Source organism: Erythranthe guttata, chromosome 13, assembly GCF_056151865.1.
Source record: "Erythranthe guttata isolate IM_541 chromosome 13, IM_541, whole genome shotgun sequence".
Taxonomy (NCBI): Eukaryota; Viridiplantae; Streptophyta; class Magnoliopsida; order Lamiales; family Phrymaceae; genus Erythranthe; species Erythranthe guttata.
Window position 1 is genome coordinate 15,017,761 of NC_142545.1, and position 19,493 is coordinate 15,037,253.

The 19,493-nt window shown below is 37.8% G+C and overlaps 3 protein-coding genes and 1 pseudogene across 6 annotated transcripts; 3 read left to right on the forward strand and 1 right to left on the reverse strand.

Annotated features, from left to right (window-relative positions):
* Positions 1-408: 408 nt before the first annotated feature.
* LOC105968632 (uncharacterized) lies at positions 409-4,503 on the forward strand (annotated as a pseudogene). The gene is made up of 5 exons (XR_016028984.1): positions 409-437; positions 528-1,478; positions 1,546-1,836; positions 1,922-3,908; positions 3,995-4,503. The product of XR_016028984.1 is annotated as an uncharacterized LOC105968632 (transcript).
* A 1,802-nt stretch (positions 4,504-6,305) lies between these two features.
* On the forward strand, positions 6,306-10,470 carry LOC105969005 (uncharacterized). Its single transcript, XM_012993725.2, has 4 exons — positions 6,306-7,412; positions 7,482-7,697; positions 7,799-9,787; positions 9,867-10,470. Exons 1-4 carry the CDS (start codon positions 6,353-6,355, stop codon positions 10,208-10,210), a joined length of 3,609 nt encoding a protein of 1,202 aa, XP_012849179.2. The 5' UTR covers positions 6,306-6,352; the 3' UTR covers positions 10,211-10,470.
* Positions 10,471-11,227: 757 nt separating this feature from the next.
* LOC105968932 (O-fucosyltransferase family protein) lies at positions 11,228-14,310 on the forward strand. Of its 2 annotated transcripts, none has more exons than XM_012993634.2 (10): positions 11,228-11,837; positions 11,935-12,024; positions 12,128-12,219; positions 12,380-12,455; positions 12,534-12,622; positions 12,701-12,821; positions 12,895-13,038; positions 13,116-13,444; positions 13,531-13,771; positions 13,864-14,310. In XM_012993634.2, exons 1-10 carry the CDS (start codon positions 11,454-11,456, stop codon positions 14,170-14,172), a joined length of 1,875 nt encoding a protein of 624 aa, XP_012849088.1. In that variant the 5' UTR covers positions 11,228-11,453; the 3' UTR covers positions 14,173-14,310. The 2 variants fall into 2 exon arrangements, with proteins under 2 accessions (XP_012849088.1, XP_088667509.1); XM_088811383.1 differs by having other exon boundaries at positions 11,289-11,837; positions 13,528-13,771.
* LOC105968933 (nucleobase-ascorbate transporter 2) lies at positions 14,280-19,474 on the reverse strand. 2 transcript variants are annotated; one of them, XM_088811385.1, is made up of 17 exons: positions 19,391-19,474; positions 19,221-19,266; positions 18,480-18,697; positions 17,247-17,883; positions 17,023-17,120; positions 16,727-16,903; positions 16,479-16,579; positions 16,314-16,389; positions 16,179-16,238; positions 15,893-16,077; positions 15,706-15,802; positions 15,521-15,607; positions 15,374-15,432; positions 15,207-15,298; positions 15,035-15,112; positions 14,782-14,942; positions 14,280-14,694 (listed from the first exon to the last, which is right to left on the reverse strand). In XM_088811385.1, the coding sequence occupies exons 4-17, from the start codon at positions 17,335-17,337 to the stop codon at positions 14,482-14,484; spliced, it is 1,575 nt and encodes a 524-aa protein (XP_088667511.1). In that variant the 5' UTR covers positions 17,338-17,883; positions 18,480-18,697; positions 19,221-19,266; positions 19,391-19,474; the 3' UTR covers positions 14,280-14,481. The 2 variants fall into 2 exon arrangements, with proteins under 2 accessions (XP_088667511.1, XP_088667510.1); XM_088811384.1 differs by lacking the exons at positions 18,480-18,697; positions 19,221-19,266; positions 19,391-19,474 and having other exon boundaries at positions 15,706-16,077; positions 17,247-17,674.
* Positions 19,475-19,493: the final 19 nt, after the last annotated feature.

Genomic DNA, 19,493 nt, shown 5'->3' on the forward strand with positions numbered 1-19,493 from the left:
ATTGTGTTGTATTTTTCCTTATAAGAAAATATATATTTCAATTTGTTATTCCTACACGTATTTTTACTTGTTGCGTTTTGTCAAATTTTCTTTTGGATTTTTTTGCATTTTCTTGCAAAATTTCAGAAAAGATAGAATTTAAAAAATTCCGAGAAAGCTATTTCCGATCCATTCCGTCTGGCGTCTGATATATTGTTCATAAACAAATTAATAGTACCAAATGTAATGGAATGGCACTTCACTTAAAAATCTATGTTAAAGAAAAAAAAAAAAAAAAAAGTAACATGATCTATAGTTTAGCATGAAGATTATTCCAAGTCTTGAAGCCAATTAGTTTGACTAAAATGAAAGCAAATGATGAGGTTAATGAAATAAGTGGACCTTGTTTACTTATCTTTCTTCTCCTCTATACTCTACACAATTACAAATGCAACCAAGTGTATATATATATATATATATATATATATATATATATATATATATATATATATATATATATATATATATATATATATATATATATATAGTGATTTCCCTATTTTTCCAACAGTACTGAAGATTAATGATGGAGAACACTAACTTGCTTCTTTTCATTACATACTACTACTGTATGCACTTGTTCACATCTTCTCTTCTAGCCTTAAACATCACAATTGATCAATCTGCACTGATGGTTTTCAAATCACAATTCGAACGAAATCCCGGCAATATTGTTCTGTCAACAAACTGGTCTTCCGATACTCGTGTTTGCAGTTGGATTGGAATCACCTGCAGCCCACGTCACCAAAGAGTGTCAGCCATCAACATCTCTAACATGGATCTTTCAGGCAAAATCCCCCCACATCTCGGGAATCTCTCGTTTCTAGTTTCTCTCGACATGTCCGGCAATACCTTCCATGGAAACTTGCCGCATGATTTCGCTAAGCTGAAAAGGCTGAGGTTCATAAGCTTGAGCTCCAACAAATTTGGCGGCGAAATACCGGCATGGTTCGGCGAACTGCGTAGCCTTCAGCGTCTGTTTCTTGATAACTGCAGCTTCGATGGACCGATCCCGCCTTCTCTTTCCAACATGTCGAAGCTGGAGACTCTGAGTTTGACGTACAATTCGATAAATGGGGTGATCCCTTCTGAGATTGGAGGTTTTCGTAGCTTGAAGATTTTGAGTCTCAGAGAAAATCAGCTTTCTGGATCCATGCCAGCTGGCATCTTCAATATATCGACGCTAGAAACAGTCGATCTCACTTCGAACGAGCTCACCGGTAATCTTCCAGCAAATATGTGCAGACATGTGAAGAAACTCAAGTACTTGTCCGTGTATTCGAACAAGTTATACGGACAAATTCCATCGACTATAGACGAGTGCTCACAGCTTCAAACTCTGCTGCTTCAGTTTAACCAATTCACCGGACCTGTACCACAACAGATCGGGAATTTATCGATGCTAGTGAATTTATATCTTGGTGACAATAACTTGAAAGGTACTTAATTAGTTTATTCAATTTCTTTTTTTCTTTCTCCACTGCCTTTTTGAGATATTATATGCAGGGGAAATTCCAGCTGAGATTGGCAAGCTTCGTAATTTGGAGTTCTTGACATTGGACGCAGCAGGCCTCGTAGGGGCAGTATCGTCTTTTGTTTATAACATATCCACACTGCAATGGCTTTATCTTGGACGAAATAACCTAACAGGTAATCTGCCTGTGGAAATATGCTTGCACCTTCCTTCATTACAGGGACTTTATTTCGGAGAAAACCAATTATCCGGAAGAATTCCGCGAGAGTTGGGCAACTGTTCTTCACTGGTTGAATTATACATGGATACAAACATGTTTACAGGTACTCTACATACAGTTAATTCTTATTTACTGCAGACAAAGTACCTTAAAAGATTTCAAAAGCACTTCCATTTTATGCATGGCAGGTGAAATACCTTCAGAAATCGGGAATCTTCCGAATCTGGAGATTTTGGTTCTTGGAACAAATTCCTTAACGGGTCGAATTCCGGGTACCATCTTCAATATCTCGACTTTGAGAACTCTCTCAGTTCGAGAAAATCGCCTCATTGGAAATCTTCCTTCAAACATGGGACGAAGGCTACCTAATCTCGGAGCAATTTTCTTAGGATAGAACAATCTCACTGGTCCAATACCAGATTCCATTTCAAACGCTTCAATGCTCACACGTTTGAGCTTAGTCGCAAACAAGTTAACCGGCCACATTCCGAACTCTCTTGGAGAGTTGACTTTCCTAGACTTTTTACACCTAGGAGAAAACAACCTCACCTCCGAGTCTTTTTCACAGATGAGTTTCATTACATCATTGACTAACTGCAGGCGCCTAAGAGTGATGTGGATTCAGAACAATTCCTTCAGCGGTTACCTACCGGATTTGATCGGTAATCTCTCTTTTACCCTTGAAAGGATCGACACAAGCAACTCTGGTATTAAGGGTAGCATTCCAAGAGATATAGGCAATGTTAGTAGTTTGGCCTTTTTATACATGGATAACAACGAATTGGTGGGGCCCGTTCCAGCCACGATCAAGGGCTTAAAGAACTTACAAGCGTTGAGCCTTATCGGCAACAAATTGAGTGGACCAATCCCAGATGATATATGTCATCTACTCAATTTAGGGGAACTCACATTGAGCAAGAATCGGTTTTACGGTCCAGTGCCGCCATGCTTATCGAATATTACTGCCTTGAAGTACCTTAATCTTGATTCGAACGAGCTGAATTCTAGCATATCTCCAACCATTGGAGGCCTCAAAAATCTGTTGAACTTCAACTTGTTCTCGAATTTCTTAAGTGGCACGATACCCCAAGAAATAGGTAACTTGGAGACAGTAATTTCGATCGACTTATCTTCGAATAAGTTGTCAGGTGGTATTCCTGGCACAATCGTCGGCCTGAATAACTTGATCAATCTATCGTTGGCCCATAATAGATTGGAAGGGTCAATTCCTGATTCGGTCGACAAAATGCTGAGTTTGGAAAGATTCGATCTGTCCCACAACAACCTCACAGGCTTGATCCCAAAATCAATGGTGGTGCTTCAACATCTCGAGTATCTCAATCTTTCGTTTAATAAGCTTACGGGGGAAATTCCCACCGGAGGGCCTTTCGGACATTTCAACTACCAATCCTTTGTTTCCAACGAAGCACTGTGCGGCCCTCCAATGTTCCAGGTGCCACCTTGCAATCATCGTAAATTGAGGCAAAAGATTTTGCTTGTTGTGCTCATACCATTGTCTGTTGCGTCAGCAATTTTCGCGACCGCAGTTTCCGTTTTCATCATTCGACGTCGCAGGCAAAAAAAAAGATCCCGTTCAGACAGAATTATTTCCTACAGTAATGCCAGAGAGGATTCGATACATTGACCTTGAAAGAGCAACCAGTGGCTTCGACGAAGCAAACTTGATAGGCATTGGAAGCTTCGGCTCGGTTTATAAAGGGGTTTTCCCAGATGGGAATTTCATGGCTGTAAAGGTGTTCAATTTACAGATGGACGGAGCTTTCAAGAGCTTCGATACAGAATGCGAATTCTTGCGCAGCCTTTGCCACCATAATCTGACCAAAGTCATTAGCAGCTGCTCCAACCTTGAATTTAGAGCACTTATACTCGAATACATGCCGAACGGTAGCCTGGAGAAGTGGTTGTACTCTGAGAATGAAACGTTGAATCTTCTTCAAAGATTAAATATACTGATAGATGTGGCATCCGCAATAGACTATCTTCACGACGGGTACATAACGCCCGTTGTACACTGCGATCTAAAGCCTAGCAATGTCCTGCTGGACAAGGACATGGTCGCCCACGTAAGTGACTTTGGTATAGCAAAGTTAGTAAATGCAGAGGACTGCGTAGTTCAGACAAGGACTCTAGCCACTTTCGGATACATTGCACCAGGTTACTCTTCATCTCTCTTACATGCATGCATATCTAGTTTGTTCCTATTTTCTTGATTCTTGTAATGATATTTTTTTTTTTTGTAGAGTATGGATCGGAAGGACTGGTTTCGACGAGATGTGATGTTTATAGTTTCGGGATTATGGTGATGGAGACGTTTACGAGAAAAAGGCCCACAGATGATTTGTTCGCAGAAGGTTTGAGCATTAGGGATTGGGTGAGTGAATCGTATACAGATTCGTTGAGTCGTTTGGTGGATGGGGTTCTGCTTAATGATGATGAAAGGCTCGAGAGAAACGTGGCATGTTTGACAGCAGTTATGAAGTTGGCTCTGGATTGCTCCGCTGAGTTGCCCGGAGACAGGACTAATATGAAAGATGCTCTTGCAACTTTGCTGAAAATCAAGAATCGCTTTGCCGCATGACCACCTAAAAAAAAAGACCATATTCAGTATTTGTGGTTAGTGTAAAACAACGTATTATGTTAGATGCTTCAAAATTGGAGTCAAGTCCTGCAAAATAAGGAATGCCGGTAAAAACCTAGGTGGAAGTTGGATATTTTTTTTAAAACTTAGTAAATCAATTGAGTTTGAAAATCGGTGAAAATGACCTACATCGATTACGTTGTTCATAACAGGTTGGATGTTTAAAAGATAGGGTGTTATGAATCCAAGTAGATTCATAATAACAGTAATCCATGTTCAGTTACAAGATTAAAGATAGGAAAAATGAGAAAATTAGGCTAAAAGACGAGCTACTCTAACCTAACTACAAACTAAATTCTGAAATTGCTTGTCTTTCCCGAGCCCCTAATCTGCTATTTATACTGAAATGACCAAGATCGTTCCATTATTATAATGTTGAAATTTAAAATAAATTAATTAATTAATAATCCACTAGCTAGTGTAAATCGCACCCAAATTTATTTAGAAGAAAAGGAAGAGAATAAAATATGTAATTTATACATCATGATAAATGATACACTGTACTCATAGATTAATATTTGTTTGGGTAAATAGCGCTTCAACCCCTTGTGGTTTGGACATTTTGCACATGACCCCCTTATGGTATGAATTTAGGCACATAACCCCTTTGTGGTTTTGACATTTTGTACATGCCCCCCTTATGGTATGCAATTAGGCACATAACCCTCTTGCGGTTTTGAAATTTTGCACATAACCCCTATATGGTATGAAATTAGCACATAACCCCCTTAAATAGAAAACTGAAAAGACTAAATTACCCCTATCAAGTCAAAAAAATTTGTTTTAATTTAAAAATAATTATTCTATAAAATGAAAAGCTGAATGTATTTTTTTGTAAAATGAGAAATATAATATATTATTGTGTTTTTTTCATTTTACAAAATATAATAAAATTCATTTTTTTTAAATGAGAAATATAATAACAAAAAAGTACATTAAGCTTTTCATTTTATAGAATAATTATTTTTAAATTAAAACAATTTTTTTTGACTTGATAGGGGTAATTTAGTCTTTTCAGTTTTCTATTCAAGGGGGTTATGTGCTAGTTTCATGCCATAAGGGGGTTATGTGCAAAATTTCAAAACCACAAGGGGGTTATGTGCCTAATTTCATACCATAAGGGAGTCATGTGCAAAATGTCAAAACCACAAGGGGGTTATGTGCCTAAATTCATACCATAAGGGGGTTATGTGCAAAATGTCCAAACCACAAGGGGGTTAAGTGCTATTTACCCTATTTGTTTTATCAAAAGATGAGGACATTTAATAAATATATATTGCATGGACCAACATTAGACGCATGTTTTCATTTGTAAATTACAAAAATCTCCCGAACTTAGGATAAATTACAAAAAACACTTCACATGTCCACAATTTTCAAAATTCTTATGATTCTTGTTTTCAGCTTATACCGACTCCCTTACGGTGTCGTTTTTCACGGAATATTTTTGATTGGAGGGAACATTAAAAGGTAAAAAATTATCCTCACAAGGGCTTTACACGGAATCTTCATTCTTCTTTAATTATCACAATTTTTTTGTATTACTATTAGCTCCTTGGGGATAATTTTTTTTAAAAAAACTTTAAAGCAGCACAAAGAAATGGCACATCTTTGGGGTAAATTTGGTAATTTGGGGAAATATTTCCTAGAATTAAAAAGATTCCATGAAAAAATCACATTGTAAGGGGACCGGTGTAAGACGAAAACAAACGTCAGGGAAATATTCATAATTACGGATGGGTTGGGATATTTCTCGTAATTTAATCTAAGTTTAGGGGGAGTTTCGTAATTTATCCTTCTCACCAATTGTGCTGGCTGGGACCCGAAACCATCAAAGACAGGGGCCCAACAGTTGGCTAAAAATCCATTACTCCTATCTTTCAAAGTCAACGCTGACTTGAAAACTTGGTGGTGGTTTAATGGCGTAACTACACAACTACTTCTTTCTCTGTACATAACTATGAAGTTCGGTTTATTTTTCCACGCTGAAATTTTTCAGATTTTTCAAGAAATGTCAAGTGTTATGGAAGATGGACATTTCCTTCGTCTTTTTACTGTCTTAATAATTACACTACACTGTCTGTTTATTTCCAGCGCCGCCGTTTCCGGAACCAACATCACCACCGACCAATCAGCGCTTCTCTCCCTGAAATTCCACGTCAGCTCAGACCCAACCGGCGGCCTGAGTAACTGGACCGTTTCGTCTCCCGTCTGCACCTGGGCCGGAATCACCTGCGGCGCGCGCCACCGCAGAGTAACTGCGCTCAACATCTCCAACATGGGCCTCGCCGGAGCCATCCCTCCCGAACTCGGAAACCTCTCCTTCCTCGTATCCATCGACCTGCGAAACAACACCTTCGCCGGAACCCTGCCGGAAGATTTATCCCGCCTGAGAAGATTGAAATTCATCAGACTCAGCTACAACAACTTCTCCGGCGAAGTTCCTCCCTGGTTTGCCCTGCTGCCTCAGCTTCAGCTCTTGTCCTTAAAAAACAACTCTTTCACGAACATGAACTCATTTTTCGATTCGTTCGCAAACGAATCGAAACTCGAAACATTAGACATGTCGTTTAATTCCCTGCAAGGTAGAATCCCTTCATCGATCGCAAACATGTCGAATTTAGAAACTTTAATTCTTTCGAACAACTTATTACGCGGGGTTATACCGCAATCCATCGGCAATCTCCGTAATTTGAATTGGTTGAACATCGAAGGAAACGAGCTCACGGGTTCTATCCCGTCGAGCCTCTTCAATGTCTCGACTCTCGAACTCGTGTCGTTTTCGCGGAATCGCTTATCCGGTTCTCTGCCGGATGATATGTGCATTGGAGTTCCATTTCTACAAGGGGTATATCTGTCTTTTAACAAGATAGGTGGGAATATTCCTTCGAGTATTTCTTCGTGCTCTCAGCTTCAAACGCTGTCGTTGTCGAATAACAAATTTAGTGGAGCTATACCTCGAGAGATTGCGAGCTTGGAGATGCTTCAGATATTATATCTTGGCTTCAATGAGTTGACAGGTAATATATGAATTAATTATCTGTATCTAATTTAACTTCATATACCAATTTAGTATCGAAATTCGACAGGCGAAATTCCATCGGAGATTGGTAAACTACAAAATCTCGGGTTCTTAGCCATGGAAAACAACTTTCTAAGAGGCCCTATACCGTTTGGCATCTTTAATATGTCGTTTCTGCAACGTCTTTCATTAGCGCAAAACGAGCTCGACGGGCCCATAGCAGAAGAAATCGGCAATCTAACCATGCTTACAGAGCTTTATCTTGGCCATAACAATTTCACAGGTGCAATCAAGATTGTAATTTTTTTTTTGTTTTGCACTTAAAGCTTGAGAAATGAATAATTTTATGATTAAGGAGATTAATTTTAATTGTATATTTTGCAGGTGCGATACCGCGCGGGCTCGGTAAACTTGCGTTAGAAATTCTAGACTTGGGAACTAATAGATTAACCGGAAACATACATTCGGATATTTTCAATATCTCAACATTGATATTGATTTCACTTACGTCTAACAGCTTCTCGGGCAAACTTCCAGCAAATGTAGGCGAATTTCTGCCAAATCTCGCGCAGCTTTTTCTCGGCCAGAACAATCTAGAAGGAGTTCTACCGAGCTCCATCGTGAACTCGTCGCAGCTCATGGTTCTAGATCTTTCCGTAAACAACTTCAACGGTCCAATCCCTAATTCCATAGGAAATTTAGAACTCCTACAAGTCTTAAACTTGGAGATGAACAATTTCACGAGTGAATCTGCATCGTCCGATTTGAGCTTCATCGCTTCCTTGACAAATTCCAGGTACCTAACTGAATTAGCAGTCAGTTACAATCCACTAAATGGCGTTCTACCTTCATCCATCGGGAATTTTTCTTCTTCCCTTCAAACTATTTACGCCTCCGATTGCAAAATCAAAGGCGGTATTCCAATCGAAATCGGTAATTTGAGTGGATTAGTGTCGTTGTATTTTTACGGAAACGATTTAACTGGATTTATTCCAACGCCACTCCATGATTTACAGAGCCTCCAAAGGTTATCTCTTGGAAATAATCGGTTAGTTGGATCCATACCGAACGATCTTTGCGCGTTAAACAATTTGGGAGCTTTGTATTTGAACGAAAATCAATTGACCGGTCAAATTCCCGAGTGCTTAGGAAATGTATCCACCCTGAGGAGCATACATCTTTATTCGAATAACTTGAGCTCTGTCGTACCTAATAGCATATGGAATTTGCAAGATCTTTTGGAGCTCGATATTTCCTCGAATTCAATTACGGGTTCTTTATCTCCCCAGATAGGAAATCTAAAGGCGGCAACTTTCATCGATCTGTCGATGAATCGGTTCTCGGACAACATTCCGACCACGTTCGGTGGTTTGCAGAAAGTGACTAATCTTTCTCTTGCATACAATAACTTCCAAGGTCCGATTCCCGATTCCATGGGTACAATGTTGAGTTTGGTTTCGTTGGACCTTTCCCATAATAAGTTGTCGGGAAAAATCCCAAAGTCGTTAGAGTCACTAAAACATCTCGAGCACTTCAATGTTTCTTACAATGAATTATCCGGAGAAATCCCTACAAATGGTCCTTTTAGTAATTTCACAAGCCAATCTTTTTCGTCCAACTCCGCATTATGCGGTCCTTCGAGATTTCAGGTGTCGTCTTGTCGAGAATCGCTGCACGGATCAAAGAAAAACAAAGTGCTCAAAGCTGTATTCATTCCTCTAGGCATTGTTGTACTACTCTTCGTCGTTGCCATAGCCTTTATAATGATTAGATACAGACGAAAAGAGAACCCTCCAGCTGTGCCGGATATATCCACCTCAGCGCAAAGAATTTCTTATTACGACCTTTTACAGGCGACCGATCGATACAGCGAAGAAAATTTACTGGGGAAAGGAAGTGTCGGCTCGGTTTACAAAGGCGTGCTACGAGATGGGACCGTATTAGCTGTGAAGGTGTTCAATATGCAAGCTGAAGGCGCGTTGAAGAATTTCGAAGCTGAATGTGAAGTGCTGAAAAATCTCCGGCATAGAAATCTGACGAGAGTAATCAGTAGCTGCTCGAACGAGGAGTTCAAGGCGATAGTTCTGGAGTACATGCCGAACGGGAGCCTGGAGAAGTGGTTGTATTCGGACAGCTGTTTCTTGGACTTCGTGCAGAGGTTGGATATAATGATTGACGTGGCTTCCGCGTTGGAATATCTTCATTGCGGTTACTCGACACCCGTGATTCACTGCGATTTAAAACCTGGTAATGTACTTCTCGATGAAGATATGGTTGCCCGTGTCAGCGATTTTGGTATGACGAGATTCTTGTCTGACGAAGAGAGTGTTACGCACACTCGAACCCTTGCTACACTTGGCTACATGGCTCCAGGTACGTATATATACTCGAGTTTTCATTCATTTTTTGTTTCTTGAAAAATGTTATTGAATTAGAGTAAAATTTATTACAGAATATGGATTGGAAGGCGTAGTTTCGGCGAGGTGTGATGTGTACAGTTACGGGATTATGGTTTTGGAGACGTTTACGGGGAAACGGCCGAGTGATGAAATGTTTGGCGGAGAAATGAACCTCAAGAAATGGGTTAAAGATTCGCGGCCTAACGGATTTAGAGAGGTTGTTGATGCTAATTTAGTAGGTCCGAACGAAGAGGGTTCCGGTAAGAAATTGTCGTGTTTGTCGCGTGTGTTCGAGTTGGCACTGAGTTGCTTAGCGGATTCTCCGGGGGAGAGGGTGAATGTGAAAGATGTTCTTGCAGAGCTAAAGAAAATCAAACTTCAGTTTTCTGATTCCTGATTTGTGAACTGAACCCCATTGTTTGGGCAAAGAATGGATTTTAGTGTAACGGTATTAACTACCGTTACCTTGAAACGGTGTCGTCGAGATCTCAGAGGCGCAAATCACTTATAGAATTTTGTTTTTAATAATCTGCGTCTTTGGCTTGTTAGGTAGGATTGGCTGCGTCCAATCGTAGAGCGACGCGTGGCACTCATCTTCATATATTTGATGTACATTTGATTGATTTAAATACAAGGTAAATTACAACCGTTCTTGAATTATGGTCAAATTACCAAAACGCCCTCCTATTTTGGTAATGACAATCACCTCTCAACTATGTATTATCTTACGAAAATATCCCTTCAGACGTAAATATAAGGATGTTAAATCGGTTAAAACGAACCGAAATTTCGGTACGCCAACATTTCATACCGTTTACCGAACTGAATATACGATTTGGTTCAGTAAATAACCGAATTATATAAATTTTATGTAAAAATATTTTTAAAAAATGAGATAATTGTAATTACCCAAATAAGAGGGTTTTTTTGTAATTTGGTCATACCTCAGGGGTGGCGGTAGCTTGCCCGAAATACAATTCATCTTTCTCTCTTCTTAACATATAGAAAATCAAGAACTGAGAATCTAGAATGAAAAATATTTGAAATTTTTTAGGGTTTCAATCTTACAATATTTGTAAGAGAGAAAAAAAATATTTACTTTTAAAGGAAAGAGAAGAAATGAAATTAAGAAAGACCAAATTGTTGGTAGTTAAGTCGGTTGAAACAGGGCCCGCGAAAAACATACCACACCTGAGCACTACTGCAACCCCATTTGAATTCTTGAAAAAAAAAAAAAAAAAAAAAACAGTGTTTGGTAGATAGGGTAGAGTTGTTGAAGATGTGATTCATCCCCTATTGTATGTATTAAATAAAAATATATCCCCTATATTTTAAATTTTTCTATCTGAGTTGACTCAGTTTATAATACGTGCATTGCATACACATATATGTTTTTACTTACATGGTGATGCGCACGACTCAACACCCACCACCAACTTTAACTTGACTTGCAATCCATGCCTTCATTCTTTTTCGATGTTTCCTCCTTATCTAATTTTCCCACCAAATTTTTTTCTTATTTTTCTTGTCTGGTACAATATTATCACACAAAAATTTCCGATTCCAATATGCGAATGGTGGAATGACGCAAGTACGATCATAGCGTCTTAATCCGAAGCATCCATTTTTTTTCCGAAGAAATGGGAAAGCAAGATTCTCCAAAAAGCCCTCGCCCTCGTTCTTTAATTCCCGACGAGTCCTCCGGTTTGAATGACTGCCAGCTAAGATGGACGGAGATGCTAAAAAATAGCGATCCTTCTCTCGGTAGAAGGATTTCTCATTGGGAAAAATCTACGTTGGTCGAAAATTTCAAGAATGATAATAGTGTTTTAAAGTACACTTCTTTTAAAGGAGTTTGTTCCGGTAAAAGGCAAATACGGTGGCTTCGTAGGCATACGAGGTCGATTATATTCACTTTTACGTTGATGGGTTTTTTCCTCCTCTTAGATTCGTTGATGTTCTCTCTTTTCGATCCGAAATTTCTCAAGAGTAGCCCACCTCCAATAAACGAACATTCACCAAAGGTACATACAATACAGGCCCCGAACATCGAGCATACGACGAGGAATTAATCGAGCTTAATTTCATCTAGACACTTTGTTTTTCTTTGCTTGTATGTAGGAAAGAAACGCCGGATACGAATATGACCAAGAAAAAAGCCCGGTGATGTATTCTCGATTATTACATATGGCTGCTGTTTCTCTTACGGAGGTCTGATTCAAAAACCCTGCAGAAATACTTACTAGTTACTACTCGTAATGCTTGCATTATAAACCTCGTATAAATATCATAGTTCGATGTATTAATTGTACAGAGAGATGTGGATCGAGAAGAGACGAAATTTTGGAAGGAATCGTATCCTCAGGTAGCTATGTGGAAGCCCTGTGCAGATAAGAAGCTCAAAAGGTACATTTACTAGATTATTTTTCGATATATTAATTATACAGAGAGATGTGGATCGAAACGAGACGAAGTTTTATTTACTACTATTTTGTCTATGATTGGATTTCATGGTAATTTACGAGAAATTTTGGAAACATGTTAAATAACCGTTTATAGTTGTCAGGGCAGGGACAGTGAACAACCGAACCGGTTTTATTTTGGTCAGTGCAAACGGAGGACTAAATCAACAGAGAGTTGCCGTAAGCGAATTCTTTATAACCTCTTTTTTTTTTTTCTTCTTCCTAATTATCGAATTTTTTTTTACGTTTTTTACGCAGGTCTGTAACGCTGTTGCAGTAGCATCTCTACTAAATGCAACATTAGTGATTCCGAGATTTCTCTACAGCAACGTATGGAATGATCCCAGGTGAATCCACGTACCAGCTATTTCACCATTTTTTCGATATAAAAATTGCAGTATTTTTACAAGTGTCTGCGATTGCAGCCAGTTCGACGATATTTATCAAGAAGAGACTTTTACGAACATTTTAAAGGACGATATCGATATTGTTAAGGAGCTGCCTTCGTATCTGAAATCAATTGATCTCAAATCCATTGGGAGTTTAGTAAGTTAGTTGCCTAATTCAACTGTTAACTGCTTTTTCAAGAACCGATGTCTTAACAAATTCGGCTTTTCAGATAACAGATTCAGACCTTGCTAAGGAGGCAACGCCAGACGAATATATAAATAATATACTTCCGATTTTACTGCGTAATAAAATCGTTCATTTTCTCGGATTCGGCAATCGACTTGGCTTCGAACAGTTGCCTTCTCGTCTTCAGGTAAAGAACAACCTCAACTTATTTCTGATGTTTTATTACAAATTTTTTTTTTAACTTTCTTTAGTTTGTTTTTGCAGAAACTTAGATGCAAATGTAACTTCCACGCTCTAAAATTCGCACCAAAAATTCAGAAAACGGGCTCGTTATTAGTGAAGAGGATAAGAAAATACGGGACCGAAAGGAGCATGTTAGAAAATCAGCTTCTCGGAAGCTTCATCTCAAATGTCGTCCCTATTAAGAAAGAAGCAAGCCCTTCAAAATACCTCGCTCTGCATTTACGGTTCGAAGTCGATATGGTGGCTTACTCCATGTGCGATTTCGGAGGTGGTATAAACGAGACTAAACATCTTCAGTCTTACAGAGAAGATCATTTCCCTCTGCTCCTCGAACGCTTGAAAAAAACCGAGTACGACATATCTAAAAACCCTCAAAATTTCAACCGTCTATTTTTTTTTCTTTTTCATGATTTTTATTGTTTTTAACGTTTAGCAGACCAATTCTTCCGGAAGATTTGAGAAAGATGGGGCGATGCCCATTGACACCAGAAGAAGCAGCACTAGTTCTAGCTGGTCTCGGGTTTGACCGTGGGACTTATATATATCTAGCCGGGTCCCACATTTACGGAGGAAAATCAAGAATGCTTCCTCTAAAAAGTCTCTACCCTAACCTAGTAACCAAAGAGGATCTCCTCTCACCGAGCGAACTCGAACCTTTTAATAATTTCACTTCTCAGGTAACTAACTAATTAGCCATTTAACCGTGTCATTTTCAGTTATTTAACTAACAACTAATTACCTGATAATTTTTTTTTACTGATATATATAGCTTGCGGCTTTGGACTTCATTGCATGTGCCGTTTCTGACGTATTTGCAATAACGGATTCCGGGAGCCAGCTGTCGAATCTAGTGTCTGGTTTCCGAACATATTACGGTGAAGGAAATTATCCCACATTGAGGCCTATCAAGAAGAGGCTAGCAGCAATTTTGCAAGAAAACAGCACTATAAAATGGGGTAGTTTTGATAACAGAGTAAAGAAGATGATCGAAGAAGGCCAAAGAGTTCGTACCAGAGAATATGGTAGAAGCATTTATCGACAGCCGAGATGCAAAGAATGCATGTGCAAGCATCACTAATAGTACTTCTTCTTGCATATATTGGAGCCGTATTACTTTTTCGCGCGTGTGTGTGTATATATATAGATATTGTTTTCACTCGATAGATAATATAAATACACGAAACGAAGACAATAATTTTAGTTTTATTGGATTAAACTCGAATAACCCAAATAAAGACGAGTTCAAATAAATGAAAAAATTAATGACAGATGAGACTAATCTGTCACACACTAAAAAACCACCGAGGAGTCGAAAACATGCGGACTCACTCACTCTCACTCTTTAACTCGATAATCGTTTTTCTTCAAGAATGAAGATTGTGTCCGATCATGAAGGAGGGAAGAATCGGTTGAGATTGAACGGAAGAGTGTAGAACTCTTCGTTTCGGCTATCTCCTTTGAATGCTCTGAACTTAGCCCACCAAGGCATTCCTCTATCCACAGCGCTATCCTTGTACTCGAGCGTGTTGTCAAGAAATACGGCTACTAGTAAGCCAACTGTCGGTGAGGACAAGAATATCGTGTTGAGGAAATCGTTGAACTGCAATTACGATTTTTTTTTATTATGTTAAATTAGGAAAATTTAATATTTATTATTATTAATTATGATAGTAAATGAAAAACTCACCCATCCAGCCTTTGTATGAGAAGGTCCGTGAAGAGCAGCGGCGGTATATTCCCTAAAGTACTCGGGAATCGACAAACCGAGGAAGAGGGAGACACCCGTTATGAAGAGGTTTCTCATTGAGTTCATGTTTGTGAATTGTAAGAACGATAATCCCACCGAAGCTGGAAAAAATATTCGTAAATACATATCATGAAACCAATCGTTCAACGAAGAATAGAGATGTACACAAGAAACTGGAGATGGAAATACGTACCGACAAGACCGAACATAACGCAATATACAGCTGCGAATATTGTGAAAGGTATTGATGCAAATAGAGCTCCGAATTTCCCTACACAAATCGAACAAAGTTTTTTTAAAAATCAAATTGATATATTATCTTCTTTTTTTAAAGTTACATAACAGTGTAAGTATTGTTTGCTTACCCAAAATGGAGAAGAATATCATGAAACCAGCTGCAATTTGGATTACACGTCGACTGCCGACTCGCGTGGTTCCAAGAAGACCAATATTTTCCCTGATTCAAATAAAAAAAATTAAACATATATATCATAACAGGCTTGAAGCAATAAAGTCGGCAGAAAACACTTACACTGAAACCGTTGATCCAGTACCGGTACCGAACAGTCCATCCAACAAGATTCCGATTCCCTAATAATAAAATAAATTTGGTTATTCCAATATACATACATACTCCAGAAATTGAAACATAATTCAGAGTCATTTTAAATTTACAAACCTGCCACCCGATTCCACGGCTAAGAACATGGGCAGGAGGTGGTGTGGCGCTCGCTAAACGAGATGCCGCCTTATACGCTCCCGTTGACTGCAATTATAAATACACATTTTATTTTTTTCCTATTACACAAATAAGTAATTTAAATTCAGAAATATTCGAAAATCCAGAATGTTAGTTAGTTATACCTCAATCAAGGAAACTAGTACAGCAGCCATCATTCCAAATGCATGTCCAGCATCGAATGTCGGTGCCCCCCATTGAAGCGGATAAGGAATTTTGATCCTATTCGAGCAAAAATATTTTATTCTCCTTTTAATTTTCCCCATAAAGAAAAAATAAAGAGACGATAGTAATCGATATTCGAATACTAACCACGGAGCAGAAGAAATAAGGTTGGCTTTGTCGGTACGACAGTTCCGCTGAGTCAACTCGGGGTGGTGCTTGTACGCACCGCTAGCGGTGAGGAGGTGCGCGTAAGCCCATATAACGGTGACCGAAATCACAAGAGCAAATCTTTCCAAGACAGGGATTTGCTTTGTTTGGAAGTGCTTCAAATACTGTTTTTTTTTTTTGTAACAAAATCAAAACATCATTACATCACAATTCACTGTTTCATTAAATATCCATTCATTAGTAATAACACCACACACTCACACACCTGGGAGAATGCAACGAATAAGATGAACATCGGAATTCCGATTTCCACGCATCGGCCAACCTGATCATAAATATATATATATTTAGTTGAAGCAAATTATTTGCATAAATAAATTCGAATTTTCGACGAACGTACCACAGGGAAGCCTCTATCGAAGAGACCAAAACCCACTAGAGAAATTACTGGAACCATTCCAAGTGGACTGAAAAACCTGCAGAAAAATGTTTTTTTTTCACCCCAATTAATTTACAGAGATAAAAATTAACAGTAAAAAAAAAAACTAAAAAAATATATATATACCTTGAACATATAGCCCACAGCTGACTGTATCCCAGAATAATCTGCACGCTTGATGCTACTATAAGTGCACCTTGTATTGCTCGCATTGTACTCAGAAATCTCTAAATTTTTTTTGGGGGAAAATAATAATTCGTTAATTGACAAAGCTATCATTTTTAGGGCAAAGTTTGAATTTTTTTTTGATAAATTGGCAGAGTTCGGATTGACTAAGGTAATAAAATTAATATGAAATGGTAATGATTGGATACCTGATGAGGGTCTATGATTCTTTCCAAAGAAGGATCATGAATAATTGAAATTATAGGCACCAAGAAAGCCCATGAACCTCCAATTACAGTAGGCAATCTTGTTCCAAACAACGTTTGCAGCACTGTGTTTATTCCTCCGACAAACAGCAATGTCTGAACTACTCTCACTTTATCATCCTGTTAATTCATTAATTTGAAAAAGAAAAAAAAAACCCAAAAAGTAAAAATTATTACAGAAACACAAACCATAAGAATCTTGAAAAATAAAAAATCAAGAATGACACGCGATTGCTTACGTCACTTCCGCCCATTAGAGGTACAAGAAAGGAAGGAATCATCACCGCAGTACCCAATGCCAGAATATAATGCTGGAATCCAAGTGCTATTGCTTCCCCTGTTTTTTTTTTTTTTTTTTTTAATTACATGCAGAAATCAAAGAAATGAAAGTTGAGTGATTTGTTATTAATTAAAATATTAGGAAAAATGATGAAGAAGAATTAAGTGGTGTAGGGTAGGGTACCCCAAGAAGGATTGGAATCGATGCAATACTCTAATCCTTGAAGCTGGTCCATGGGAGCATGACTTATTTCCTCTGGTTTTACTGCAGCCATTGCTGAAACCTCACTTCTTCTTCTTCTTCTTCTTTCTCACAGCTAAATCGATTAAGTTCAGACTAATAGGGTTTTGAGTTTCTCAACGAGATACAAAGTAGAAACAAAAAGCAAAAGAAGAATTGAATTGAATAGAGAAAAAAGAAAAGTAGAAAAAAGGTGATGGAGAAAGCTGGAGTCAAATGTGATTGGACCAAAACAGTGTGTGTATGTGTGTGTGTGTGTGTATTCAGAGAGATTCAGAGAGAGAGAGAGGGGAGAGAGAAAAAGTGCAGTTTGCTGAAACCCACTCTCGAGCTTTGATTTGCAGAGAGAGGAGGGAGTGAGTTCTTGATTTGCTTTGTTTGCTGTAGCTCGACTTTTGTTATGATGGTGAATGGGGGGGAACGTTGGGTAGTGTGAATTACGAGATTGCCCCTGAAGGAACAGCCAAACGAGATGTTACCGTTGGACCCTGGCTTTCTGCGCTGTACTTTTCTAGCCATATTTAATTCTTTTCTCTGCTTATTGGGTAATTTTTCAGACATGTCTACATTTTGAACTTGCCTGGAAAAGAAAATCGAAGAGGAATCTACATAAATAAAACATTTCCTTCTTTTTTTTTTATTTTATAAGATTTGATATAAATTATAGAATCTCAATTTTTTTTGATGGTTTATTTCAAGTAAAAATTTAAAAAAATATTGAGGCAGAATTAAAATCAAATAAAATAAAAAAAAAAACATTTAATATGCATTCAGAAGTAAAATTTCGTTAAAATTAGGCACATGATAATTATGCCATAATCGAGGTACTGGAATAATTTAATTTAAGTTCAATATTTTGTAAACTTATAGAAATTAGGTTAGGTCTTTAAATTTAGTTTTCTAAAACACCATGCATTTCGAAATCTAAGTTAATTTTTAAATACCTTAAGTTTGATTTTGATCTACCAATACCATATATGAATTAGAATGTTAAATTTTGGTCCCAAGTTTTTATAAGTTGATGGGAGGGCTTTCATGTGACTAATATGTTCATTTTTCATATTTAAAAATATAGAATATACCTTGCCAGTGATAAAAGTTGTAATTATTTATTTATTTTTAAAAAGAATATTTTTAATTGTTTTAATATGGATTGAATTCGAGGATCCGACTCACCACCTACGTGCGTGTGTGCGCGCGTGAGAGAGAGAGAGAGAGCAGAAACAACAAAACCAACGTCTTTCTTTGCAGTACAAAGACCAAAAACTATCTTGATATTCGAGCCCGCAAATGGTCTCTCCTACTCTCTACTGTTAATAATGCTCAAGTTCATGCTTTTTGGCTACAGACCGAAGAAGCGGAATTCATGGCATTTAAACCTCCTACCTGTCCAACTGCTGCCCAACAAACATTCAAATAATCACCACCAACTTTTGATTTAAGTGGTAAAATTAAATTACAATGTCATGATTTTTTTTTTAATTTTTTTTTATAAATACAACGTGACGAAAAATATTGTTCTTAATAAGAGATTTTGGCTCAGTAACACGACATATATAGATTTTTTATACGTTACTTATCGGTACAGTCTATCCACGTATAACATTTTATTTCAAAATAAATCAAGTAAAACTTGATTAATAATAATATGTACAATGAAACTATGCATCATAATCGACTAGGCGATTAAGCTTATAGACCTTAGGAAATGATGAGAGAGTATAATAATACCAATACTTAAAAATCCCGAGTCTTCACTAATGATGAGAAAGAAGGGGACATAATAAATATGTCTTTGCAAAGAAAAATATTATTTGGTAAAGAATAATTGAAGTGAAAATGCACTAAAATTAAAATAATATTGATGGTGTAAATCGAGGTAAAGAATTAGGATAAAGAAAGTAAAGTCATACGTACCTTACTTTTCGTATGAAAAAGACACCACCTTTTATTAGCTGAGAGGCTGGTTAGATATTATGAATGATTTTATCGACTGCATATTAAGAAAATATGACCATAAAACGAAGTATTCGGCCAACTTTAAATTAACGAAGTAGCAAACGCAAATAATTTTAGAGAATAAATACGATTTTAGCTTAGGCATATGAATGGCAGAATATAACCTGAGGCCCCGCAAAAGTTCCTTGCCAACGAGTTCCCTAGTTCTTGTCCTGGATAAGGAAAGTATAA